This window comes from Eublepharis macularius, chromosome 12, assembly GCF_028583425.1.
Source record: "Eublepharis macularius isolate TG4126 chromosome 12, MPM_Emac_v1.0, whole genome shotgun sequence".
NCBI classification, from domain to species: Eukaryota; Metazoa; Chordata; class Lepidosauria; order Squamata; family Eublepharidae; genus Eublepharis; species Eublepharis macularius.
In genome coordinates, this window is record NC_072801.1 from 23269792 (window position 1) to 23297691 (window position 27900).

General features: G+C 43.2%; 1 protein-coding gene across 1 annotated transcript in view; it reads right to left on the bottom strand.

Moving 5' to 3' along the window:
- Positions 1-27683, bottom strand: part of PRKAR1B (protein kinase cAMP-dependent type I regulatory subunit beta) — a 116918-nt gene extending 89235 nt beyond the window's left edge. The window contains exons 1-4 of the mRNA XM_054995620.1: positions 27488-27683; positions 23186-23382; positions 4381-4551; positions 1142-1233 (exon numbers count right to left, since the gene is read on the bottom strand). Of these exons, the coding sequence (XP_054851595.1) occupies positions 1142-1233; positions 4381-4551; positions 23186-23362 (440 nt within the window). The 5' untranslated portion in view covers positions 23363-23382; positions 27488-27683. The remainder of the gene's footprint in view (positions 1-1141; positions 1234-4380; positions 4552-23185; positions 23383-27487) is intronic.
- Positions 27684-27900: the final 217 nt, after the last annotated feature.

The window sequence follows — 27900 nt, forward strand, 5'->3', positions numbered from 1 at the left end:
GTCACACAAGTTCTTCCTCCCTCAGCTTCCTCCTCTTTGTGCACTTTAAAAGCCATCAGCCTTCCATGCTCCAAGCAGGCTGCTGCTTCTCGTTTTGTAAAAAGCGCCACAAATACGAATGGTTTGTTTAAATGCTCATTTGTCATCTTGATCATTTTTTAAAGACAATTTTTATAATAATAATAATAACAATAACCTTTATTGGCATTTGAAATAATAATAGTCTACAATCAGAGATAGGGATAGGCAGAAGCATAAGCATAACCAAGCAATTAGTAACAGTTAATAATAAAATTAATAAACATTCAGCAATCAGGTGCGGCTATATGCTTGGATTTAACTTTATAAATTTCTGCTAGAAATTTTGCAACACTTAAAGTAACACAAGGGTTATGATCTTCTAAAAGGTGAACTAAAATTCCTCCTTTAATAGAATTATTATACTGAAGGTATTTAGTTAAAAATTGTTTGTGTAACAGACCAAAGAGAGGGCATTCTAGAATTATGTGTTGAGGACTCCTAATTCACAAAGGCATATCCTGTTTTGGATGGGTACTTGACTGAACCTGCCAGAGAGCACCATTGATGGAAAGGCGTTTAAACGTGCTAAGGTAAATATTCAGCGCTGAGATGGGATGTCCAGAGCTGAGAGATAGTGTGGCATCATTCCTTGCCTTTGGCATATGCCTAAGTTGGCTGCAGAACAGACAGGGGGAAGTAGGGGGAACATCTCTTGGAGTTCATGTTCCATAAGTAAAGACAATTTTTATAAAGCTGGTCAACTATCTCAGAAATGGAGGGAGGTGGTTCTGTGACAGCACAAGTCCCAGCAGAACCAAGTTTTCCTGTGCATGACCAGGGACTGAAAATGGGACCAAAAGCCCTCCCAACACCAGCCTTCAGTAGACCAATCCTACTTCTTCCATTCTTTGAATAAGATGTTTCCAAAAATGGGAGCAGTTGCTGAGAAGACTGTTGAGAACTACCCTGCATGAACACATTCAGCCCAGACCTAAAGAGGGCGCCATCAGGAGTAGCCATTGTGTAGATTTCCTCTGATGAACAAAGTCCATACACTGGGGGAACCCTTTGCTAGTAATCTACAATAAAAGTCATAAAGGACGAGCCAAGAATATCATACCTTCTCTCATTATCATCAAGATGGGCAAACAGAACATTCTTGGAGATGGCCTTTGCTAGGGCAGTCATGGTCTTATAGTCCTTTGGTATCACCTGGAGTGGAGGAGAGAAAGAGAAAGTGATAAGGCAGACAGAATTTTATTATGATTGGAGGGAATGATGGAAGGGGAGGGAAGGAGGCATGGTATAGCCCGATTGTACTGGGAATATGGCTTAGATCATAACATACTCTAGTTATGCACATGTATTCTGGTGAACTGTGGATGAACTTCAATGTAGTTTGATAGCTGGTTGTATAACAACACAGATGTTCCTTCTATCTTTGACAGCCAATTAAAACAGTAGACAGTGGTAGACAAATGATTCTTTAATTACTAGAATGGACTAATCATAGCCTGCTCAGTTAACTTTTTGTCAGCTTCTAAAGATTTATGAAGCTTATCTTGCACCTGTACCAGAGAATTACTTTTGGCTTTGGTAGAATGTCACATGACTGAAAATCTGAAGAATGAGCTAAATCTAAGATGAACCATACTTTTATATTGTCACATGTGAAAGATCTTATATGTCTTTGTAGATACCACATGTAAACTCATATGCCACCCAGATGAGAGGTTTTGATGAAAGAAATCCCATGAAGATTTAGGTGAGAAATATATTTGTGTGGCTATTGAAAATTCAGTGCATTTCAAAGTCGATTGATTATGATCTGAGTTCAAATCAACCATACATCTACTTGAGAGAGGTTAAGAGAACCTTTATTGCACGTATTTGTTTGTTAACTATGGGTTTCATTTTAATAATCCTTTATATTTTAGTCTCTTGCTTAATTAAAAAGATTAGAATTTATTTCAATAAATATTAAACTCTAAAGAAGTCCCTATGTGCCTTGATGGAAAGTGTTAAAACAAGAAGAACCCATATAAATTATTCGTACTAAGTAACCGGTTCTTTCAAGAAAGATCGCTGTTTTTAGGCCTCATTATCAAAGCCCTCTGAGCTATTCAGAATTGGTATATAAATCTCAGAACTGGAGGGTTTGGAAGCTTTAATGAGGCACAGATAAAACTTTCTTTTATGCAATCTTGTCAAATCTCAGTAGCTAAGCAGGGTCAGTACTTGGATGGGTGACCACCAAGGAAGACTGCAGAGGAAGGTAATGGCAAACCACCTCTGCTTCTCACTTACCTTGAAAGCTCCTTACTGGGTTGCCATAAGTCAGTTGCAACTTGACAGCATGTACTTACATAATAATCAATTTTTAATTTATTTTATTGGTGTTATTTATAGTTTGCCTTGCTCTCTGAAACTCAAGGTAGATGAAATACAGTAACATTGGTTTGATATCGGTTTGGATATTGGCTTGAATGTAGATTGAAGTATGGCTCCAATTTTAATCGAGAAAAACACTAAACAGATCATGTATTTGTCAAATAACAAATTAATCTAGCAATTAAAAAAAACCTATCTGGGACTGGTAGCAAAACATCTAATGGGGTTATTAAGAAAAGTGGAACGGAAAATAATTATGTAGCTGGCATGGCCTTATAGAGTTTTATTTTTACAGATGTATCATAAGCAGCAAGATGCATTAATCTGTTATCTCGCTGTCTTGAATAAGACTGCCAGCAAGATTTTGTTCAGATCCCTATGGATCTGACTCTGCATTTCAAAACCAGTTTGGGATCCCTCAGGGCCTGTTTCCACAACCACCTCTCCATGAGATGGCTATCACTCAATTCACCCTGGTAGTTGTGTGAAAACTTTGCACAGGCTGGAATGCTGCATGTGTTAGAGCTGATAAATGGTGTGCCAGGATCATCCCACACATTACAGAGGCGGACTTAATCATATAATCTGGGAGACAGTGTTATGTAGCGGTCAGAGTGTCAGACTGGGATCTGGAAGGCCCATGATCAAATCCCTCCCCTGTCATGGAAACTCACTGGGTGACCTTGCACCAGTCACACTCACCCAGCCTAGCCTACCTTACAAGGTTGTTGTGGCGATATAATGGAGGAAAATGATGGGAGCTGCTTTGGGTGCCCACTGGGCAGAAAGTTCAGGTATCAATAAAATACATTTGTTTTTTAAACTTATACTCTATTTTCCACCCACAGGCCTTCAGCTTACATATGGAAGTATGAAACATATAATAATATAATAACATTCGATTTATATACCACACTTCAGGACAACTTAATGCCCAGAGCGGTTTACAATGTGTGCCGTTATTATCCCCACAACAAAACACCCAGTGAGGTGGGTGGGGCTGAAAGAGCTCCAGAGAACTGTGACTAGCCCAAGGTCACCCAGCTGGCTTCAAGCGGAGGAGTGGGGAATCAAACTTGGCTCTCCAGATTAGAGTCCTGTGCTCTTAACCACTACACCAAACTGGCTCTCATACGAATGAAAGTTAAAACAGACTTAAATATCATGAACATATCATGAAATCAGCAACCCCCCTAAACTAATCCATAAGTAAAGGTAAAGCACCAAGTCATTACTGACCCATAGGGGGACATCACATCATGACGTTTTCTTGGCAGACTTTTTACGTGGTCGTTTGCCATTGCCTTCCTCAGTCATCTACACTTTACCCCCAGGAAACTGGGTACTCATTTTCCCTCTAACAGGATACTAATCCATAGTTAGAGATAATTAAATGCATGCCAAGTGAATATATACTTGGGGCAGTTCTTCAGTCCTTGCAATTAACATGGTTATGTTAAAACAGTATTTAACTAGGACTGCAACACACAACTGATTTTTTTTGCCTAAGAAGGTGCCCATGAAGAATTTTTAAATGGTTTACTTTTTTAAAAAATGCAAATACTTGCAGAAACTGCAATGGGCAAGCACTTTTTAAAAAGAGGCATTCTCTCCCACACAAGAGGGAGAGAAAACAGGGAATGCCTTTTCTCTAATCATGCTGGCTGAGACATGGGTGTGCATGATCTAAAAAACAAAGGAAAGGGGGGGGGTCCTTCAGAACTCTTGTATTTCTCCTCATATCTAAACTTACACTAATTTATTCTTATTACTTAATTGATCGACAAAAAATAACCACAACAATAAAAAATATAATATGCCATACAATGATCCAACCAAGAGTGTTTTGTTCAGGTGGCTGCCTTTAATAATAACAAAAGGCAACATCTGTACGCAACTTCACTTCTTCAATTTCTCCACAGGCCACATGCCAAACCAAGCCATTTGTAACTATTATCTGAGGATTACCTTTCTAACATAAGAAACAGCATCTTCTTCGGTATACACCTCAGCGCTGACGCCTCCTCGTCTACGCCGTACTTTGACCACTGGATTTGGAGGTGGAGGAGATATCTCGTCATCATGAGACTCTGCCTGAGAACCAGATTTCTGCCAAGCCTGAATCTGTTTGCCTTCTTCCTGTTAGAGGGAAAGAGAAATGGAAAACATCTCCCTTCACTAGGAAGTCTTGGTGAAAATGCACGCATTTATATCCCCTAGCTGAAGCGAAGCTTGGGAACATGTCACGGTTTTCTTGCTCCAAAACTTTCCCATGTTTTTCTCCAGTGCTCTTTTTATCTGGCGCCATGCCAGGATCTTCTACATCCTGTATGAGCCCAACTTTCAGAGTTTTCTGATGATTTTAAGGTTCAGTTTCTGCTTGACAACCCAGATGGGGAAATAACTGAAATAGTAGCAAAGTTTCTCTACAGTGCCACGGCTATACTCCCTGACAAGTAATATTCTGTACTGGTTTTGCTACACTGTTGCCCTGTTCCTATCTGTAATTTTAATCTCATTTTGTATGGAGTTTCTGTATTTAAAATTTTATATTTTATATATGTCAATAAAGGCTTGCTTGCTTGCTCCCAAACCAGGTTTGCTGTTTCTTTTGCAAGACCCTCCCATTGTTTCTGCAAAGCTTGTCACCGGGGATCAGATGGCACCATAAGTCTGGGTAAGACTGTGATGTGCAATACAGTCTGTCCCCCCTGCCTGAGCTAATAGTTGTTCAGCATGGAAACTTCCCAGAGTTTCCATGCTAAAAGAAACCCTGATTGATCCAGTTTCTATTGTGGCACCCTCTTCCCCAGTTTCGTGTCCCCAACAGAACCCACCTCTCTGAACAACTATTAGCCCAGGTAGGGGGGACAGACTGTACTGTACATTTCTTTTTTCCCCAACGGCACCTGGATGGGAGACTTTGATCCAGAAAATGACACAAGGCAAAAGATTCACAAATGGACACACACATTTGTCTGCCCCAGCTTCATAACACTGACTCAAATTCCCCACCCCACCCCCCAGTCACATTTTTACATTAAAGAAAACATTACAAGATCTGTTCATGGATCTGCCACCTAACATACGGCTTGATCCTAAGTTTTTATTGGTCTCTCACCTTTGATTATGAATTTTGGGAGACAAAATTGAACATTGCTACGCAAGCATGAGAGCAAGATTAGAGTCCAGCAGCACCTTAAAAACCAACAAGATTTCCATGGTCTAAGCTTTTGAGGGTCAAAGCTCCCTCTGTCAAGATCTTGCTGGTCTTTAAGACTTTTATTCTTGCTCTTCTACTGCAGACCAAAACAGCTACCGCCTGAAACGTTCTTCATGGAATACAAACTTCTGGGTTACTTTCAGAGAGATTAGGAGCTGAAGAAAGTATCTGGATGGAGAGGTGGGGAGGAAAAGACTCATAAAATTTATCTACTGATTGATTTATCCCACCCTTTTTATCCCACCAAGGAGCTCAGGGTGATGTATCCTCCTCCTCTCCTCTATTTTATCCTCACAACAACAGCCCTGTGAGGAAGGTTAGGCTGAGAGACACACAGAAGTGAGGTGGATTAGGATGAAAGGGCACCATGTGCCAATGCCAAATTGCTACAAAATAGTAGAATGAGGAGATATTTAATTCCTCATTCCTGCCCCCCCTTCCTTCCACAGTCTGGAAACCTGGGAGCGGGGACAGCAGCACTTATTTTCTAAAATGAAGGGGCTTGGAAACCATCCCTCATGATCCAAGGTATGTGTGGACTACTTGTGGCTTCTTCACTCTGACCAAAAGGCACTTTGCAGAAGCTCAGAGGCACCCTTTTATTAAGATCCACACATTCCAGAATGTCACATGCTTGGGACTTCCTGTGACAGCCAGTTCAGACAGTTTTCTAGCTGAAGTTCTTAAAGATGCGCTACTGTAAAATCTCCACTGTGCTGGAGAATGAACCTGACTTATTCTGGATCAGAACACCCAGTCCTTCACACCCAGCTACCGTTCACCCTGACCGCAGGCTCCATCCTCATCTCATAACCCTGAGACTCTTCCAAAGGGCAATTCAGACATGGTACTATCTGCACACAAAACAGAGTTCTACCACAGAATTACAGCTGAGTCTAGAACGGACCCCTAGTGTGTCAAGCCAGGGATCAACTCCAGCATCTGTCTTTCTAACAGAACCGCATTTCTTGCCTGTTTCTGTTTAGCGGTTCCATTGGGTGTCTCTTTAGGTGCTTCGTTAGGCCTCTGGTGGGTCACGGCTGGGATCAACGCCTGCGTCTGTCTTTCTAACAAAGCTGTATTTCCTGCCTGTTTCTCTTTAGGGGTTTCATTGGGTGTTTCTTTAGGTGCCTGGTTAGGCAACCGTGTAACATTGCCCATGACTTGGTCCTGATGATGTATGTGCTTAAGAAGGAGCACACCACCATGTGTCCAAGTGCTATGTCACAAAACATATTGTGATATCATCACAAGTCACTTGAGAGGTATAACTCAAACAGTAGTTCCCCTCCCCTATGATATGAGGCCACCACTGCTATCTAACCCTGACTAGGATCAGGCACATGTAGGCCTGCCAACTCCAGATGGGGCCTAGAGATCACTCAGAATTACATTTGGTCTCCAGACAACAGAGATCAGTTCCCCTGGAGAAAATGGCCGCTTCAAAGGGTGAACTCTGTGGCATCTCATCCTCACTGAACTCCCTCCACTCCCTGCCCAGGCTCCACCCTCAAATTTCCAGGAATTCCCCAGCCTGGAGTTAGCAACCCTACCTGAAGCTGACACAGCGCGAACCTATAAACAGTCTAACATCTATTTAGGCTGTGAGCTACAGAGCTCCTGGACCTAGGTGGACAGTGGTTAGGGCTGCCAGGTTCAGGTTGAGAAATTCCTGGAGATTTTGGTGGTGGAGCATAGAGAGGGCAGGGTTTGGGGAGGGGAGAGGCCTCAGTGGGATATAATGCCCTAAAGTTCACCCTTCAAAGTAGCCATTTTCTCCAGGGGAACTGATCTCTTTGGCCTGGAGATCAGTTGTAATTAGGGTTGCCAGCCTCCAGGTAGCGGATGGAGATTTCCTGGAATTACAACTGATCTCCAGGCCACAGAGATCAGTTCACCTGGAGAAAATGGCTACTTTGGGGGGGTGGGCTCTATGGAATTATGCCATGCCAAGGTCCTTTCTCTCTCCAAACCCCACTTTCACCAGGTTTCAACCCCTAGATCTCTTCCCAACTTGGAGCTGGCAAACCTAGTTGTAATTCCGGGAGATCTCCAGCTACCACCTGGAGGCTGGCATCTCTAATAATGGCACCTCACTCAACAAAGGGTTACCACGTGCATTCTCCTCCCAGTGTGGATTCAGCGAGACCCAGTTTCTGCACTCTTAAAGGGATTTTGGTCTGAACCCCCTCAAAGCCCCCGAGTGCATTTTACTTCCTTCACTCCCTGTCGCAGACAGTCCTGTAGTCCCTTTCCAGGTCCTTTCTGCTCTGCTATCACACTGACAAGGCAATTTAGGAAGTGTGAGTCTACCAAATAGGATGAGCGGAGGAGGGAACAGCTCGGGTATCGATGGCAGACATGTGGCTAATTATCATCTTAATCAGCCGGTTATATTTACACAGGAAATGAGTTATGGTTAGCTCATCGGTGGTAACATGAGAGAGAAAGAGTAGGGTACATTAAACGGTTGTCCTAGTTTAATGGCACGTTCCCAAAACATTAAGAGCTTGTAAGAAAAACACATGATTAATATATTGGTTGCCAGTGGTTCCTGGGCCCATCTGAGTAAACCAGTCCCGGATAGTGCTTTGGATCAGCAACAGGAGTAATGTAATAACATAAGCCAGCTTCCAAAGAATGGTGCAATGAGTTCCATACGCCCAAGGAAAGTTTAGGCTTCGGCTGTCAAATAGACTCCTCCCGATATTTTCAGCCCATCTGTTATTACTAGAATACCCAGGGCTTTTTTTCTGGGAAAAGAGGTGGTAGAACTCAGTGGGTTGCCATTGGAGAAAATGGTCACATGGCAGGTGCCCCCCCCCCGATCTCCAGACAGAGGGGTGTTTAGATTGCCGTCCGCGCCGCTCAGCAGCACGGAGGGCAATCTAAACTCCCCTCTGTCTGGAGATCAGGGGGTGGGGCCACCAGCCATGTGACCATTTTCAAGAGGTTCCAGAACTCCGTTCCACCGCGTTCCTGCTGAAAAAAAGCCCTGAGAATACCTATGAAATTGATAGGTAATCCATTCAGGACAGCAGCTCTCCAAAGAGATGCTGGCAATTGAACCCTGGACCTTCTGCATGCAAAGCAGGTGGTCTACCAAGGAGAGACAGCCCCTCACACTGTGCTGAGCTCATGGCTCTGCCTCCCCTTCTTCCTATGATGGCAGTTTAGAGGGCCCATGCTGCAACCTAGGGGTTAAAAGTCTATTCCAGTCCTGGAAAGGCTGAAGGCTATCAACTTAGGGGAATCTGTGGCTCATTTTTTCAAAAAATCAAGTCAGTTTTAAAGTAGCTCTTTGGATCTCTGCCTTCAAACACCTGGACCATTTCTCCTAGTTTTCCATTTCCTCTGCCACTGTTCAGGCATTCACTGTGTGAGCTGTATGATTTCAAACAAATGACTTATTTTATTCTCACTGAGGCAAGAACAGTACTGTGTATCCCAATGAAGTTCCACAGCAAGCATTCTTTGCTTTACAACATGTAAAGGAAAGCCAGATTTTCAAAGGGCAGCTTTACCTCCGGTTGGTTAATGAAATAGCCAAATAATGCACATTTGCACTGCACCCTTAACTCCAATACAGTTTGAATAAACAGCACCAAAGCATACCACAGCAAAGGGGTTGGGATATCAAGAGCTCTAGAAGGGAAACAGAGGAATCTTAATAGCTACAGCCAGGTCACTGAATGGGAAAAGTTCACTTAACTAAAGGAGAGTTTCTCTATGAGTATTTGTACTTCAAACAGAGGCGAATTATCCTAGGGAAACGCCATCCTAATTATTATTATTAACATCTATTATTATGTTGTCAATTATACTAATTTGACCCCAATCACAAGTATGGCCCTCTTAGGCAGATGCTCAGTTTTGGCAATTAGAAACATCAGTTTCCCCACATTCTCCATTGCTGAGATTCTGAAGATCAATCAGAGGCCCCTGGAGATAACTGAAAGGAAGCCATGAACGTACATGGGTCAGCTATCAGTCTGAGTATTGTTTTAGTAACGAAAAGCCAATGTATAAATCTTCTGCAAATGCATACATTGGTGCTGTAAATTTTCCTCTCTTCCCTCCCATCCCCCCAAATCCCATGGCATGCAAGCTCACGCAAATAAATCTCTTCAGTTGCTGCAAAGGTGTACCAAAATTTAAAAAAGCACAGAGCAACCCAAACTTTCCAAAAAAAAAAAATGTGTGAATATTACTGTACCTCTAGAACTGCAGTTAAGGATTGCTGACCAACAAAATCAACCATGCTTCAGGAATTGCAGACTCCAGAAGAGTAGGTTTAGAGCAAGCACCAGAGTTATCTGCTTCTGACTGAAGGATTTTTACACACACCTAGAGGGTTCCTGCCAAACGCCCGTAAGGCACGTCATCTTAAAATCCTCCAGTGAAAATGAATTCTACAACAGCTCCCAAATCTACGGAGACTTCACAATATTTGGAATTTAGCTGGCTCAATGCAATAAACACACAGCCCCCCCTCCTTTCCAGACGCTCAGCGGCAAAGCTGAGACTCTATCCTGCTACGAGAGCTCATCTATTTTGTAGATCAACGGTTGTGTAAGTGTAGAAAAGGCTATCGTACTGAGCTGGCTAACCAGATGGGCTGACCTCGACACATCTATACAGCAAATATTTCCACCGCAAATGATTTCCATTCCCTATCTATCATTTTTAATAGATTCTAGAGACTCTCCATAAAGCATGTCATGCTTTTTAAGGCCTTTTAACCTTCCTTCCCCCCATTACACTTCCCTCCAGTCTCTCATTTCTCCCTCTTCTTGACGTGTGACACACATCCTAGACAATCTCCTAGTCCCTCCTCTAATAAACAGTCTTCAAACCGGTCCAGAATACTAATTATTCTCCTTTCCATGCAGAAGGATGGAACCGGGAAGTTTTTTTTTAATTAGGATAGAAAAATCAACAATTATTAAAAAGGTAAAAGCAATAATTAGCCAAGGGTATCTAAATAGCAAATGAAAAAATATGTTCAGGAAGATGCATGGAAACAAACATTTATATCCTTCTGGAAAAAATAACTCTATCCTCACCATGCATTGTTAGAACGAAATAATTTAAAAAAAAAAAGTTACCATATGGTTCATTTTAGAAAAAGAGACCTCTTCGTTACAAACTCACTCAGTGCAGATGTGACCTACTAGACGTCCCATATGCCACTATTTGTCACCTAGGTTGGACATTCATTGCAGAACTCGGTACTGTAAGCACGAGAATTTACGGCATTCAGGAGTGAGCATTTAAAAAGCCACCCTCCATACATCCTGGGGATAAAGTGACACACAGACATGCACGCACGCACTTTCAAATAGCTGTACCAAATCTTTGAAAGGAGCAATAAACCAGACTTTTCCCCCACAGTAGCCCTTTAAATAATCACCCCCAACCACCACATGCCATGAAGCCTTCTCCAGAACTCACTTCCAAATAAACATCACTCCTATCTTTAATATATATATAGTTGTCATGACAACAAGCTCTCATGCTCTCCTGGAATGAGAATGTAGATTTCTCAGCACTTCTCAGAAGTGCTGAGAAATCATGAGTTAGTGATGGTCTCTTTTTCTGACCGCATTTAGGACACAAAGGTAGTAATAGTGATAGTAAACCTTGTGCAGCCGAAGCAGAAGAGAGACAAAGGGAGAGAGAGACATTACAAGCAAGGGGAAAAAAACTTTTGCAACACTTGTGCTAGTAAAATCCCACATATTGATCAACAGACCAATATCTCTTGGCGGACTCCACTGAAAAGCAATATATTTGAAATATCAGGCGATACATTAATACTATCTGTGCAGTTTGGATCTATGATTCCCACATGCAAATCTCTGCTGGAAGCTGCAGACCTCAAGCGAACATGGATGTGTGAACCAGCCCAACAGAAGCCCCGAAATCATTTGTGCCCAGACAGAGGGTTCCTTTGTTATCATGTATTTTTTACCATAGTACCATTGTACTATGGTAGGATGAGTTTAAAAAGGATGAGTTTTAGCTCATTGCTGTATATTAGCCTCTGTAGATCCAGTGATCTTGCCGGACTGTGAAATCCGCTGTCTGTTTAAATTTTGCAGCCAGTTTTAAATGGCTTTTACCTACATGTTATTTATTGTATGTTGTATTGTGTTCTAATCGGGTTGTGATCCACTCTGAGCCTGCATTGCGAGGAGAACAGACTATAAGTCTAATAAATAATAATAATATTTTTTTAAAGATTAAGTCCCTGTCCCAAGGAGCTTACAATATTAATTTCAACAGTGGGGAGAAGAACACTTGGGGGAAGAGGAGGGAGGACCATGGGAGAAGCATGTAAACATCAAGGGAGAATATATACTGGCATCGGTCATTTAAACCAGGGAGGTGTAGTGATCAGCATGGTGGCCCAGAGACAGTGAGGTCCAGGTTCAAATCTCCACAAAGTTTAGCAGATGATCTTCAACTATTCATGTGAGCCCAAACCTACCTCAGAGGACTGGTGTGAGGATAAAATGAAGGCAGGGATAACCTTGTAATTCCACCGTGAGCGCTTTGGAAGAAAGGTAGGCTAAAACTGCAATGCACTGGTGGGGAGGAAATTAAGGGCAGAGTCTGGCTAGGACTGAGGGCTTGATGGGGAGGCAGTCATAGGCCTTGATTTTGCCCCCTCCCCCTTTTAAACACTACATTGCAAGAAGGTATTTTCTGGCAGATCCACAAGAGTCTTTTCTCTCACTGCTTTTCCAAAGGCGGGGGCGAGGGGGAATCTTTCCCATCATTTCATCCGCTGACCTCCTCTGTCATCCTCTAAGAGGCTTCACCATGTGAAAACGAGACTTAAAGTAACGATATGGATTTTTTTTATAACGTTCCGGGAAGAGCTTCAGAAGCAAACACGAGGCCATTAAAAATCACTTAAGTGTTCTCCAGTCGTCACAGTCATCGTCCCCCTCCCCCATGCCCAACGTTCTGAAATCACCACACGGAACAAGTTCAATGAGTACACCACCATCCTTCTCTTTTCAACAGGTTTAATCTTAAAAAAACAGAGAAAAAGATAGCCAACAGAACAATGCTAAACAGAGTTACATCGGTCCAACCCCCATTGACTTGAACAGACTTGGCAGGGAATAACTAGGGTTGCCAGCTCCAAGATGGGAAATTCTTGGAGATTCCTGGGGAAGCTAGGTTTTGGGGCAGGGAGCGACCTCAGCAGGGTATAAAAGCCCACCCTCCAAAAGAGTCATTTGCTCCAGGGGAACAGATCTCTGTATTTTGGAGGTCTGTTGTAATCCTGGGAGATCTCCAGGCCCCACCTGGACATTGGCAACTCTAGCCATGCAACTTTGCTTAGCACAGCATGGCCTGTTGTCCTGAACACAGTCTTATATCACTCTAATAAACGAAATCTGTTCAAGAGGTCTCAAGGGGTAGGGGTCTCAGACATCTTGTAGGACTCCCTGGGTATGCAGAAAAAAAATGAGACTTTGTCTCCGGAAAGAACATCATGCGGATTGAGCATGCTCTAGAAGGAACAGAATGTTAACAGCAGTTGATGAACTGCCAAACTGTTCCCCTTCCATTCCTTGCTGCCCCCTTCCTGGTTACTATATCTAACAGCAAACTGGCTGCCCCGCACTCCACAGGCTCAACAAAGGCAGCAAATCCAGAAAAGGGGAGACCTCTAGCTACTTTGGGGGACTTCCTTGCAGGAGCGGGGTGAGGGTGGGGAATCTGTCTTTGCAAATACACCCAAACAAAGGGGAGGAAACCTTTTAAAATGGTTGGATGAGGCCTGAAAATATTCCAGTAGAATGTCCATTAAAAGTGTGTGTGGGGGGGTAGCCTTCTCAAGTCCATCTTGAGAGCAAAAACAATCCTAGAGAGGGGAGATTTTATCCAGCTTCCTTTCTAAACAGCTGGCATGTTCAGAGTGCCCCTAAAGAGGGGCACCTGATCTTTCGTAGGCCATAGAAGAGCAGCTGGGGAACTGATACAAGACCTTGGGCAGACAGGAAGAAGTGTGGGTCCTTACTTATCTTCCCTGCATTCTCAGACCAAAAGAGCTCCTGAATTACTTTTTTAATCTTACTGTATGAGTGACTGAAAGGGACATCAGGAAGGTGGGCACTTACTGAGGCTGAAAGAACGCCCTGTAGGATGACATCACGGGCTTCCAAGTCACAGCCCAAGAGACATCAGTCTATACAAGGTCAGTCCAAGACGCTTCGCTGCCCAAAGTGTTCGCACCATACAACGCTATGAGTCCATTGACCTCTGTGACGCTGCAAGGAAAACTGGGTCTCTCCTGACACATCCCAGGCTCCACTTGCCTTTGATAGTGATGTAAAGCCAGAGGAGATCTCTTCAAATACACCTCAAGGATGCCGCAAACCTGCACATCCATCTCGAGAAGTTTGCTCAGCAGATTGGTTGACTGATTTTATTTTGAGGCCAGAGTTTCTTTTTCCTCAGATAAAGAACCTAAATCGTCTGTTCCATCTTGGCTCCACCAGATAAAGATGCAGCATTCCCTTCCAACGGTGGTCCTCAACCCGGTGCCCATGGATAGGGTTCCTGGCACCCTCTTCTCCCTCCCCTAAAATGTCTCTTCCCCTAAACCAAAGAGAAGTTTTGGCTTTGCCGGATCAACTTGTTCACAAGGCTGCAGATCTCACCTGCTCTTGTGCCCCTGGCTCTTGCCTGTGCTCTGACCCTGCCAGGCCGTAGGGCCAGCTAGAAAGGGCAAGGCCAGAACAAGGCCCACAGTTTCACCAAGATTGGGGAGTCCCCCCATAAGCTCATATTGGAGTTGCACTGGGAGCCACCTAAGAAGAGCACACTGCAAGGCCTTAAAGTATGGCCCCTTCCCATTCTTGCCAGTTCATTCGGGATAGCTGGAGGGTGGATGCTCAGTAGCCCTGACTTCAGCATTCTGCTAAGCTCGGACTCTCCTAGAACTCTCCAGGGAGTTTAAACAGGGAGCTATCCCAAGTCCTGACCCCCTCTGGGCCAGTCTGGTTACTACCACACACTAGTCTTGTCCAGTATTGTCCACCCCCTGCCTCTTGACTATGCTTGAACAAAATTACACTTCTTGTTTCCTCGGATGCCCCCAAAACATTGACGCCCTGAGCAACCACTCGGGTTGGCATGGGCAGGTGGGCCAGCCAAAACCTTACCCAATCCCTGGCTTTTCAATTAGGGATTTAAAATCATAGAATCATAGAATCATAGAGATGGAAGGGGCCATACAGACCATCTAGTCCAACCCCCTGCCCAGTGCAGGATCAGCCTAAAGCTGATTTAACAAAAAGCAGAATATGGGATTCTCAGATCTAAGGAAATTGGTCACTTGCCACAGTTTGCCAGTGACTATGGGGAAGGGTCATACTTGTGGAAGGCTGGGATTCTGTGGTACACAGCAGAGGAGAGTGGAAGGCAGATAATGGCTGCTCACTGGACCAACTGGGCAATTTCTGGTGGACTGCTAATTTACAGGATTCTTGCACAGAATACTAGCCTAAGTGAAACATAACATGATCCTTCAAGGTGCTTCTTACATTTGTAATAGAGATTGCCTGTGCCTTAACTGCTATGAGATCCTGAGTACGCACTCTTCATTTGTAAATTTAGAGTATGTCGGTAGACTCTAGAATATGTGTATGTATATAAATTTACATAAAGTAGACCATGCAAGACTGACATTAGTCCACTGATGACATAAAGGAACAAACCATCAATGCTATTCTGAGGGCAAGGTTTACTTATTTATCCATTGTCTCCAGTTGTATCCCGCCTTTCTTCCCAGTGGGGGCTCATACCAGCTTACATCATTCTCCTTTCTTCTGTTTTATCCTCACAATCCTGAGATAGCTTAGGCTGAAAGAGTGTGACTGGCCCAAGGTCACCCAGTAAGTATTGATGGCAGAGTCAGAATTTGAACCTGAGTCCCCCAGACCCTAATTGGATGCTCTAACCATTGCTCCACACTGATTGGAACCTAGTGATTCATAAGCTGCGTCTAACACAGGATTTTCACTGCAATCCTAAGAAGAGTTACTCCAGTCTAAGCCCATTGAAATCAGTGGGCTTAGACTGGAGTAACTCTTCTTAGGATTGCATTGTTTGTCTCTCTTGTTCTTTGAATGGGCATCTCACCTCTCAAGACCCCTTCTCTCAGTTTAAGCAAAAAGTTTAATTCTGCAGATTGTAACTTGGTCCACATAGGACAGAAAGAGAAGAACTGGAGATAAATCAGATTCGTCCAGGCTGTCAACTGATTTTTATTTATTTGAAACATTGCTATCCCACCTTATCTTCCTTGTTGCAATATTGCAAGGTTACAATATGTAACAGGCTTTTTTAAAAAGCCAGATTTTTTTTAATAACTAGAATTTTAAAAATGCCTTGGTTACACACTAAAATGTACACAGAATTAAAATTAAAATCACATAGCTAAAAAAGCTCAAAATTCAAAGAACACTGAAATGACAAAAATGTGGAGAATGAAAAAGATTGGAACCAAATCTGGACCAGTTCATTGCCTACCAAATACCCTCTGGAATAAAACTGCCATGCGTGACTTCCGCAACACAGCTAGCATAAGACCCTTCTGCACCCCCTTTTGCTGGCTATTCCAAAGGGCTGAAATGTCCATGAAAAACTCCCATGACCTAAAAGGATTCTGCAGCTTTTCTGATACTAAAATCAAGGACAGACACCTAGATTCTGAATAATCAAGGACTGATGTGATCAAAAGGTATTTGTTACAAAATAGCATGAATATTATTAGGTGCCTAAGAGCGTGTGGTTACTAAAACAAGACATAGTACAGAATTACAGGAACACTGTGGTCTGAATTCTTATTCTTCCTACCAAAAAAGAAAAAAAACCACCATTATTGTAATCTAAAGTTTCCAACCTCCAGATGGGGCCCGAAGATCTCCTGGAATTTCAACCTATCTCCCCAGGCTTCGTCTCCAAATCTCCAGGAATGTCTCAGTCCCCAAGCTAGCAAACCTATTGTGATCGCAGCCACAGAAGCATCCTAAAAACTTTCAGGAGGTATAGGCTCAGTTACTAGAAACAATTGCTTAAAAGAAACAAATTGGTTTACCTTTTGATCAATCTCCCTACAATAGGAGAAATTTATATTGTGAAACGAGATCCCAGGTAACTTGTATCAAGGGAGATACATCATAGAAGAAGCACTTATACTTTTTAAAAGAAGAATGTCTATCTAAGAGAATACAGCCTATCATAAATCATATAGACCTTTTCTCGCTCCTTGAAATAGAGTCCATTCATTTCCCAATCTTCTGAGTAAGGTTAACCTGAATGAAAGTGACTGGATCACTCAGGGCTCAAGCATTCTCCCCCACATATATCTTTGCAGTGGGCTGGCAGTTTTGTGTAGTGGTTAAGAGTGGCAGGACTCTAATCTGGAGAACCAAGTTTGATTCCCCACTTCTCCACTTGAAGCCAGCTGGGGGACCTTGGGTCAGTCACAGCTCTTCCAGAGCTCTCTCAGCTCCACCCACCTCACAGCGTGATTATTGTAAGGATAATAATAATACACTTTGTAAACTGCACTGAGTGGGCGTTAAGTTGTCCTGAAGGGCAGTACATAAATTGCATGTTATTCTTCTTATTATTAAACATGTTCTGTGTGTCTGCGCCTCCCATGTTGTGTGTGAGCCTGATTAGAATCAGAACCATGTTCCATAGGGAGCGGGAGCTTTTATCCTGAGCTGAAATGGCTTTGGAGATCCACTATTTGGTTTGCTGGAAAAACCTACAAATATCGCATCAATACATATAGAGCCCCCAACGGGGCAAATAGCAGCTTCCAGGGGCAGTTTCAGATCAGGAAAACAGTATGAGGGAAGACGAAGCACCTTTCCCTATGAATCATCATTCTGATCCTAATTGGGCCCACCTGCCAGGTGCTTGGACTCAGAATATATGTACCAACCCAACCAGAGACATAACTGGGGAGAAAATACGAATTGGTTAGGCTCTTACTGGGTACCATGGCAGAGTGAGGGTTTGAACCTGGCTCTCTCAGGTTTAAGCTCAACATTCTGACTTCTCACAACTTTGGACATCTCCATGGCCTTTGTAACAAGCCATAACCCTTGTCTAGTATGGAATTGGAGACTGGGATTCCTACAATTAACATGAGATGATGGGCACAAGATACTCTTGCATAATTGCATGTGTGTATTTTCATTTCACATATCTATGTGACAAAACTCACTGGAAAAGACAATAATGCTAGGAAAAGTAGAAGGCAGTCGGAAAAGAGGAAGACTCAACATGAGATCAGCAGGGGTGGATGTTATGGGTAAGGAGTAGGACCGCCATCTTGGGAACTGTCAACTGTAAATTTAAATGGTATTTATGATTGTCATGATTTTATTGTGGTTTTAATTGTATTTATGCTTGATGTAACCTGCCCTGAGCCCGTTCGTGGGGAGGGCAGACTAGGAAGAGAAGAGAAGAGAAGAGAAGAGAAGAGAAGAGAAGAGAAGAGAAGAGAAGAGAAGAGAAGAGAAGAGAAGAGAAGAGAAGAGAAGAGAAGAGAAGAGAAGAGAAGAGAAGAGAAGAGAAGAGAAGAGAAGAGGATTGACTCAATGAAGGAAGCCACAGCCTTCAGTTTGCAAGACCTGAGCAAATCTGTTAATGATAGGATGTTTTGGAGTTCATTTATTCACAGGCCATAAGCTGGAAGTGAGTTGATGGCACATAACACATACATGAGATAATATTTCAATCATCCATATTAGATGGATGTTTTAGTCTTTCAGTCAGCTTAATAGGAGCATAACATCATTGATGACTATCATACCTATCCAAAAAAACCACATGCCGTAAGTTCAACCACTTTGGGCCACTGTATTTTCAAATACCATTCTCACATTTCTACGTATAACCTCGACCCTTTCAAGATCTCAGTCCCAAGTCTCACTTCGATGCCCCAGCACATGGTGTAGAAGGAATAAGATGCATATTTTCCATCCTCCAGAGCCCATTTAACTTACAGAGTTGCTGTCATTTTTAAATATAAGCTTTTTCATGCAAAATTCATATCTGCCTCTCCAAAGGTTCTTATAACATGTTAACTGAAATATCAAGCTCTGCCTGTGAACATAACATGCAAGGCTTGCTTGCCAAATATCAAAAAGAGACCAGTAGCACCTTTAAGACTAACCAATTTTATTGTAGCCGAATATCACAATTAATGGAGGGGAGGCGGCAACTGTTAGAGGAACTGGCAGCTAACGAAGGCAAACTCTATGATGCACCATAGATTCTAGGCGAAATCGTATCCCAAATTGCCCCCTCCACCCCCCAAATCTCCAAGAATTTCCTAGGCCAGAGTTGGCAACTCTAGTCCCTGGAGGGCTGCTGCCACTCAGAGTAGAGCATACTGAACCAGATGAACCAATTATCTGACTGAGTGTATGGCAGTTTTGTATGTTCAACCAAGCAAGGCAACATGTCTGTCTAGGGATCCAGAGTGCCTCCCAGCAATTTACCCGATTGCCCACCAATGACCTACAAAAGGTTGCAGGCCACCCAGTGATCATCCACCACCAGAAGGCACCTTAGGCATAAGCACGGCACACAGACTCTCAATGAGCTCGCTTGCTTGTTGGACATGATCTTTCCGTTGGAATAGAGGCAGGGCTTTTTTTCTGGGAAAAGAGGTGGTGGAACTCAGTGGGTTGCCATTGGAGAAAATGGTCACATGGCCAGTGGCCCCGCCCCCTGACCTCCAGACAGAGGGGAGTTTAGAGCGATGCAGAGGGCAATCTAAACTCCCCTCTGTCTGGAGATCAGGGGGCGGGGCCACCAGCCATGTGACCATTTTCAAGAGGTTCCGGAACTCCGTTCCACTGCGTTCCTGCTGAAAAAAAGCCCTGAACAGAGGTGGCTGGGCACAGGGGGTGCTATTGTTTCCAGTTCACTAAAACTAGACTGTACATACGTGTGATTTCTTTCTTTGTCTGAGCTTCTCTGTGACTCCTCCTTCTCTTCTGTGCCGTGAATGCATGCAGATACAGACAATACATGTGGAGAACATGTATCTTTGATTCATACAGCCTAACAGGTTGGGTCTTGCCAAAGTCTCCAGCTTTGGTAAGAAGGGGTTCCAGGAATTAAACCTGTACCCTTCGAAGTTCAGAACGTCTACCTGTTGTGTTTCCTTAGTGGAAGCTGTGGTAAACTGATACACAGCCTATAAAGTGTAGCTGTACCCACAATAACTAAAGTGCAGGGTTGTATTTTGATCAACACCGGTGTTATTGTATAACTAAGAATGAAGGTTATGTAAATAAAGATAAGCAGCCACCGTATATAATGATGCGCTGTATATAAAACCATCATTGGTCCCTCCCAGTCTAACAGGCTATAAACAGGTCGCTGTATTTCATGATGGAACTATGAAGTCATTGTCACTTATCTCTAGGAATTGAAGAGCGCTAACTTCAGAGCTCCTGCTCTGGCTATCATTTTTATAAAGACATGCTCAGCTGCCAATGACATCTGCCCTACACTTAATATGCAACCCCTGTAAACAAATCACCCATATTGCCAAGTGAAAAGACAGATGCATCATAAAAGAAAGAGAAGACGCCGCATGCTTTTCATCCACGGCATGAGCCCAACTTTCTTTCACCTTTGAAATTTGTACAACAGCCAGATCCACCACACTAAATACCCGCACAACCATTTGGCTTTGGTGACTGAGATGGGTTTTTGACAGCACACACACTAACCAATAGGAGCCTTCCACAGTCAGATCTTTCCTATGGCAGGTTTGCTACATCGAAAATCCAAGAGCTCTTCTCAGAATATAAGTAATGCATAAGGTTTCAAAGCGGCAAAAGTAATTCCATAGCTCTCACAGAGGTACATCTTTTTGCTAGGTAGAAGTTGCATAGTGATTTTTCTTTCAGAAACTTGTCATGCTCTATAATGTGTGTCTTTTTGCACCTCTTTCTCCCAGTTATTCAGAGTCGGACAGGAATGGTAATGGTGCTTCTCTATTTCACATACTACACTAGGAAAATGCACCGTTTCTCTGTCTTATTGCTTGTGTCATGTGTGTGTTTTTAGAACACACAGTACATAAACACTAAAGATATAACATCTAATGTAAGACTGCAAGCTTCAGATTACTTTTAACCTCCCTAGAAGTTGCCTGAGACCACATCAGTCTCACTTGAGGACTCCCCTTTGACTGGCAGCAGTTCTTCAGTGTCTCAGGCAAAGAAATATATTTCCCACTTACTGTCACCTTGAAAGCTGTAGCATAGTGGTTAAGTGGTTGGCCTGTGAATCAGCACTCTGCTGGTTCAACTCCGAGTACTGCCAAGAACTCTGCAGGTGGCCTTGGGTAAGCCATTCCTCTCAGCCCCCGTTCCCCAGCTCTATTGTATAGAATTGAAAAAATACCACTGACTTTGTTCACCACTCTGTGCAGGCATTAGTCTATCCAGAACATTGGTATATAAGCACACTGTTTATTATTGTTGTTGTTGTTGTTATTTACATGAAGCTTCCGGTATTCTCTAGTTTTCTCAGGCTTATACCTTGAGAACACATTCTCTTTTAGTGCGTGTGACCTATATATTGCTGCCTTCCCAAAAGGTTTTCACTGCCACCAAAGACTTTCACCTTAGCTCTCTCCTGTTTAACTGGTATTAAAGGGAGGCTTTGTTATAGATGATAGCTTGACAGAATGGTGATTGTGTGGTAAAAAAAGAATTTTTTTTCTTAAACAAAAGGAGAATTTATTTGTAAGTATGGAAGTGTGATGGCTGTAGAGTTTTGATAAGAGTATCAATTTCAGAATAGTTCTTAAGCTTGGTGTTTTCACAAATAAATATCTCTTCTTAAAGGTATATTCACAGACTCAGTCACACAGAGTTATTTACCGCACAAGCCTTCACTAACAGAATAAACTCTCTTCTTAGCCACACAGACATGGGGCCATTTCCACACAGCTTACCTTGTTGCGGAAAATAGCAAAATCTCGCGCGAAATCACGCGAGAAGACACTGTTATCACGTCTTCTTGTGCAATAATAGCGTCTTCTCGCGAGATTTTGCGCGAGATTTCGCTATTTTCCACAACAAGGTAAGCTGTGTGGAAACGGCCATAGATTCACTCAGGCCTTTCAGCACAGCTTGCCTGACCTAGATAGAATAATTTCTCACTCAGATATACACAGACTGCCTCAGGCAAACAGTTTGCCTGACTTAGAATTTCTCAGAACACCACACAGATTCACTGTACTCGGCAGAATGAGACCCTCTTTCAAACTTCCACACAGCTTTGCCTGTTCTGACTAGAATCCTTTCTCTGAGAAATACACAGACTCTCAGGAACAGTTTCATTGAACTTAACAGAGCAAATACTTTCTCTCAGAAACACACAGACGTCTCAAGCTCCACACAGATTGCCTGACTGAACCAGACTGAATACTTTCTCTCAGCACACTAAAAATCGGAGTTCACTCTGCCCCAGGGTACAGGGTCCTATTACATTACATTCCACTCACCCATCCGACCCCCTTCCTTCTTTCCTCAGAGGCCTACATTTAAACTCACAGCAACAATGATCAAAAACTGTGCAGAGTATGTGTTTGTGTGTGTGTGTAGTAGCTGACTTATAGCAGCCCCAAAGACTTTTCAAGCATGAGATGAATAGAGGGGCAGTTGCTATTGCCTGCCTCTGTATAAAGACCCTGGACTTCCTTGGTGGTCTCCCATCCTAGTATTAACCAGGGCAGACCCTGCTTAGCTTCCAAGATCAGCCTAGCCTGGGCTATCCAGGTCAGCATGCTTCATTAATTACTTCAGGCCACCTGCGTTCAGATTTCACTTCCAATTAAATCACGCCGCATACACAATCTTGCATATATTGTTTTGAAAAAAAAGCAGCCTCCATGCAGATAACTTTTAATGCAATGTAATTTCATCTCAGCTTGTGCCTAAAACTGGAATGGACATGTGAAACTGCCTTCAGGCCATCGGTCCATCTAGTTTAATATGATCTGCTGTCCTTAGGCAGAGAGCGGTCTCTCTCGGTGCCTGCTACATAAGATCTTTTAACTGGACATAGAAGGGATTAAACCTGTGAATTTCTGCATGAAAACATGAAGCTGTCTTCCAGTGATTCATACCCACTGCATCTATTAAGGTCAAAACCGTCTATTCTGACTGGCAGTGGCTCTTCCAGAGAGATCTCTTACAGTATCTTCTAACCAACACCACGGATTGAACCTGGGACTTATTGCATGCAAAGCAAATACTCTGCCACTGAATCATGGCCCTGCTCCAAAACCCACACAAATTCTATTCTTAAATCTAGCGGCTATTTTGGACATGCATGCATGTAGGGGGAAATGATCCTTGAAAAAACTTGGAAGAATTCTGTAAAATGATGCTCCTCAAACATCAAAATGTCTGGATTTTTTTTAAAGCTCCGTACTGCCCCCACAAACAATTGAAAAAAAAATCCACTGACCTTTTCCAGTTTCTCAAAATGTTCTCGTAAGAATTTCATAGGCCGGTCGGGCTTGGCTATACAGAGGTTGACAATGCACTCTTTGAGAATCTGCTGGATGTTATGCTTCTGAACGTACAGTTCACAACCCTTCAGACTCTCATCCTCTTCCACATTGCAAGAGGATGAAGTGGCCATCTTGACACTCGTCGATGACCCTAGGCAAGATAAGCGTGCAATTTTGAGTGTAGCAAAGATCTTCTCCAAAATCACTCGGTAGGGTCCAAAATGGAACATGAGCATCTGAAACCAAGGCCGTCTCTGTCGGTCCCAAACTGGCTGGATAATTCAGCCACACCTGATCATCTAAAACACCTACTTTACTGTCTAAAAAGTCTCAAACAGCAAACTCCACTGGCTCCCAGTTGAACTCCTGGTCAAGTTCAAGGTGTTGGTGTTAACCTTTAAGGCCCTTAACGGACTGGGACCTGCATATCTTCTGGACCGTCTCTTCCTGTATGTTCCCCGGAGAGCATTATGCTCGGTAGATCATTATCTGCTGGTGGTCCCTGGCTCCAAGGATGTTCGCTTGGCCTCAACCAGGACCAGAGCCCTTTCAGCTCTGGCTCCAGCCTAGTGGAATGTTCTCCCAGGGCCAAACTACAAGTGATGCCTGACACTAGTTGGGCACTTGTCAGCTTCCCTCAAGTTTTGATGGGAAATGTAGGCAGCATGGCGGAATGTTGGACAAGTGACAGTTGAAAAGTCCATTGGACAGCAATTGGAAAGCCAAGCTGCAAGACCAGGACACATACATTTCCCATCAAAACTTGAGGAAAGCTGACAAGTGTCCAACTAGTGTCAGGCATCACTTGTAGTTTGGCCCTCAGTTGAGACCCAGGCCCTGCGGGACTTATTACAGTTCCACTGAGCCTGTAAAACGGAGTTGTTCTACCTCTGCCAAGCCTATGAGTTGTTCGCCAGATTGAATAGCTGGCGTACTATCCTTCTGGTTCCTTGACTGTTTTGTTTTGTTCCGCTCCACTGTCCAATGAGATCTGTTAATGTTAGTGTTTTATGATTATAACTCTTATTTATCGTATTTTAAACTGTGGTTTTATGATGTTGTGACCCTCCCTGAGCCCACTTGCGTGGAGGGCAGGATATAAATCCCAACAAATAAAAATAAAAATAAAAACTAGTCTATTATGTAGACATCATCCTAAACAGAGTTACACCAAGCCCATGGATTTAAGAATGGTGTAATTCTGCTTAGGATTGCACTAATAGACTCTTCATTAGAGGGTTATAACTGTGACAGGATGTTCTGTCTACCTAATTCTCTTCCTTTTCTGCTGCATAGTTCTTAAAACATTCCGGGATTTTTAATGGTTGCTTAAGATGATGTTTGGTTTTGATTGTCATAAGTTCACAGGATTCTGCCATATACCTCCTACAGAACTTTGGGGAATATTGAAGTTTTGTAATCTCGTAGGGAAAAAAATTATATAAATTCACAAAAATGGCAAAGAATCAATTCAAACCATTGCATATTATTTATCATCTTATGCTAAGCCAACCAAGACATCCTTCAGCATATATGAGCGTCTCCAAATAAAGCTTTATCTGTCCAAAAACCCTTCGTGTTCCAAGACATCTAAAGCAGGAGAAACTCTTTCAAGGAAGCAATGTTAGTTACAAGGAAAAAAAAGAAAAGAAATTGAAGATAAACCAAAGAAGATATATTGGGCTGCAACATCAAGTCCCCAATTTTAAAAATCATGTCCAGAAATTGTTAGAAATTTGCAGGCATTAGAGCCAAATTTGATAAGTCTGTCAATACCTATGTCTCCATCACAAAAAATACATTCTGGTGAGCACAGACATCTTGTGAGGAGAGAACTTGAAATAAAGAACTGGAAGGGAGAACAGCGGATGAGAACCTTTAAAGAAAGAAAGAAACCAACAGAGGCACACATCTGCGTAGAGCTGAATCTTCTGTGGTAGCCATCCATTTAAATTGGGGGGGCACATATGAAAATAAGATCTGGATCCAGTAGCAACTTAAAGACCAACTAGATTTCCAGGGTATGAGCTTTTGAGAGTCAAAGCTCCCTTCGTCAGATACATGGAATGGAAAAAGGTAGGAGTCTTTATAATCCAGGCAGAGGGCGGGAGGGTCATTGCAAATTAAAGTGTCAGTAAGCTAACTATAATATATGTTGCAATGAGCTTGATAGAGCATGGGTGCAAAGTGCAGAAAATCAGCATTTGAAGTGCAAAAAAAAATCTCATGTCCCAATTCAACCCTGGGGGTCCATTGTTCCAAATTTGCAAATAAACTCAATTTCAGCAATCTCGCATTGTAATTTTCCTTTGAGGTTTCTCTTTTTGAGAGCTGCTACCCTTAGGTCAACGATGGAACGGCCTGGCAGATTAAAATGTTCTCCTACTGGTTTTTGAATGTTGCATTTTTGGTATCAGATTTATGTCCATTTATTCTTTTGCAAAGGGACTGATCTGTTTTTCCAATATAGAGAGCTGAAGGACATTGCTGATGCTTGATGGCATATATAACATTGGAAGATGAACAAGTCAATTAGCTTGAGATTTCTCCATATTGTGCTGCCATGCAGGTGCCCTGCCATGGGTGCCTGCACAGCAATATGACAGCATTTTCATAGCTAACTTAGAGCATTACATCAGCTCCTACCCACTTCCTCTTGTACCTGAGATTCACTGATGACATTTTTATCATTGGACACATGGGAAAGAAGCACAGGAGGAATTCCACCAGGCTTTCTGAAACTTCTACACCATCATGAATCAATTCACACAAGAAGTACATTTTTCTAGACACCACCATACTAATACATGATGGAAGCACAAAACCCACCTTATACTGGAAACCTACTGATCACCAAACATATCTACACACCTCTAGTCATCATCCCAAACACACCAAACAATCCATTGTCTACATTGAACTCTATGCTACAGGTGCATCTGCTCCACCTGCATGTCTACAACAGAGATTTCTGGGATTAGGATACCTATCATATGTAGTAAGAAAACAGACCAATAACGCTATAATGATACCAAAGGATGACCTGCTACAAGATAAGCCCAAATGGATACGCCCCCAACCTTAAACAACTCCTCACTCACAACAATGCACTTCCCAGCATAGACATGAACTCTGGGACCATGGCCTGCAATAAACCAAGATGCCAATTCTACCCCCATATCCACTCCAACAACGCAATCACTGGACCTAACAACACCAGCTATACCATCTCAGGCTCATTCAATTTTTCATCTTCCAACATTATACATGTCACCACAAGTGTCAACAATGCCCTTCAACTCCCTATATTGGACAAACAAGTCAGTCCCTTTGCAAAAGAATAAACAGACATATCAAAATAACACAACATTCAAAAACCAGTGGAAGAACATTTTAATCTGCCAGGCCATTCCATCGCTGACCTGAGTAGCAGTTCCCAAGCAGAGAAACTTCAGAGGAAAATTACAAAGTGAGATTGCTGAAATTGAGTTTATTTGCAAATTTGGAATAATGGATCCCCAGAGCTGAAATGGGACTTTGGATTTTTCTCACACTACAGATGCTGATTTTCTGCACTTTGCACCCATGCTCTATCAAGCTCATTGCAACATATATTATAGTTAGCTTCTTAACACTCTAGGTTTTTTTTATTACAAAGACTCCTACCTTTTTCCACTCCTTGTATCTGACAAAGGGAGCTTCGATTCTCTAAATCTCATACTCTGGAAATCTAATTTTTTAAGGTGCTGCTGGTCCTGAATCTTGCTTTTTTACAACAGACCAAGTCTGCTACCCACCTGAAGCTAGATATGAAAATACACTTTTTGAGCTGCAAAGAGTGGAGCCTGCCCCCCTCTTGCCGGTTCCTTTAGCAACCCTGGCTGCCTCTGTCACCCAAGCAATGGTTTTTGCAAGGGGTTCCAAAGCACACAGAGCTACCATTTTGAAATGGAGAAGTGCGACCTCCCCGAGCAGATGGAGTTGCCTCCTACCTCTTCAGCACCAGAGCATCTCCCAGCCTTTAGCTCTCTCTGTCTTTCCCCATGGCGGAGGGGAGGAAAGATTCCAGCTCCTCCATCAGGGCAGCTTTTTGTGCGCTGAATTCAGAGATCAGCCATTGTTGCTGGGGGGGTGGGGAGGAGAGCTTCTTGCAAGCACGGGAAAAGGATGGAGGGAGAGAAAGAGAGGGACGAGGCTGTCAGCGACCCCAGAAAAGAGGGATCTCGATGCGCGGTGAGAGAGGACCATATAAATACCTGGCTTGCAGGATCACAGGAAAGCAGCAGGAACCTCTTCTTCACCTCCTGTTATTCTGCAACGATGCCGCCTCCTCTTTTCTCTCCCAGCGCCTGCTGCTGCTGCTGGGTCGCCTCTCCCCCTTTCCACCCCCTCTTGCTGTAGCTCCGATCCTTACAGACTGATCCGCCTTCCCCAACGATGTTTTCCTTGCACACAAAGCGTTAAGGCTCCCTTAGGGCACCCGCGGCCGAGCCCCGACACAGGAAGTGCCCTGGCTGCGCGCGCGCGCGAACACACACACACACACACACACACAAATGCGCACAGACGCACACACACACAAAGAGAGAGAGGGAACCCGCTGCAGGCCCTGTGGGATGCTCGGGGTGACGTCAATCACCGCGCGCATAAATAAAAGTCACCCAAAAGG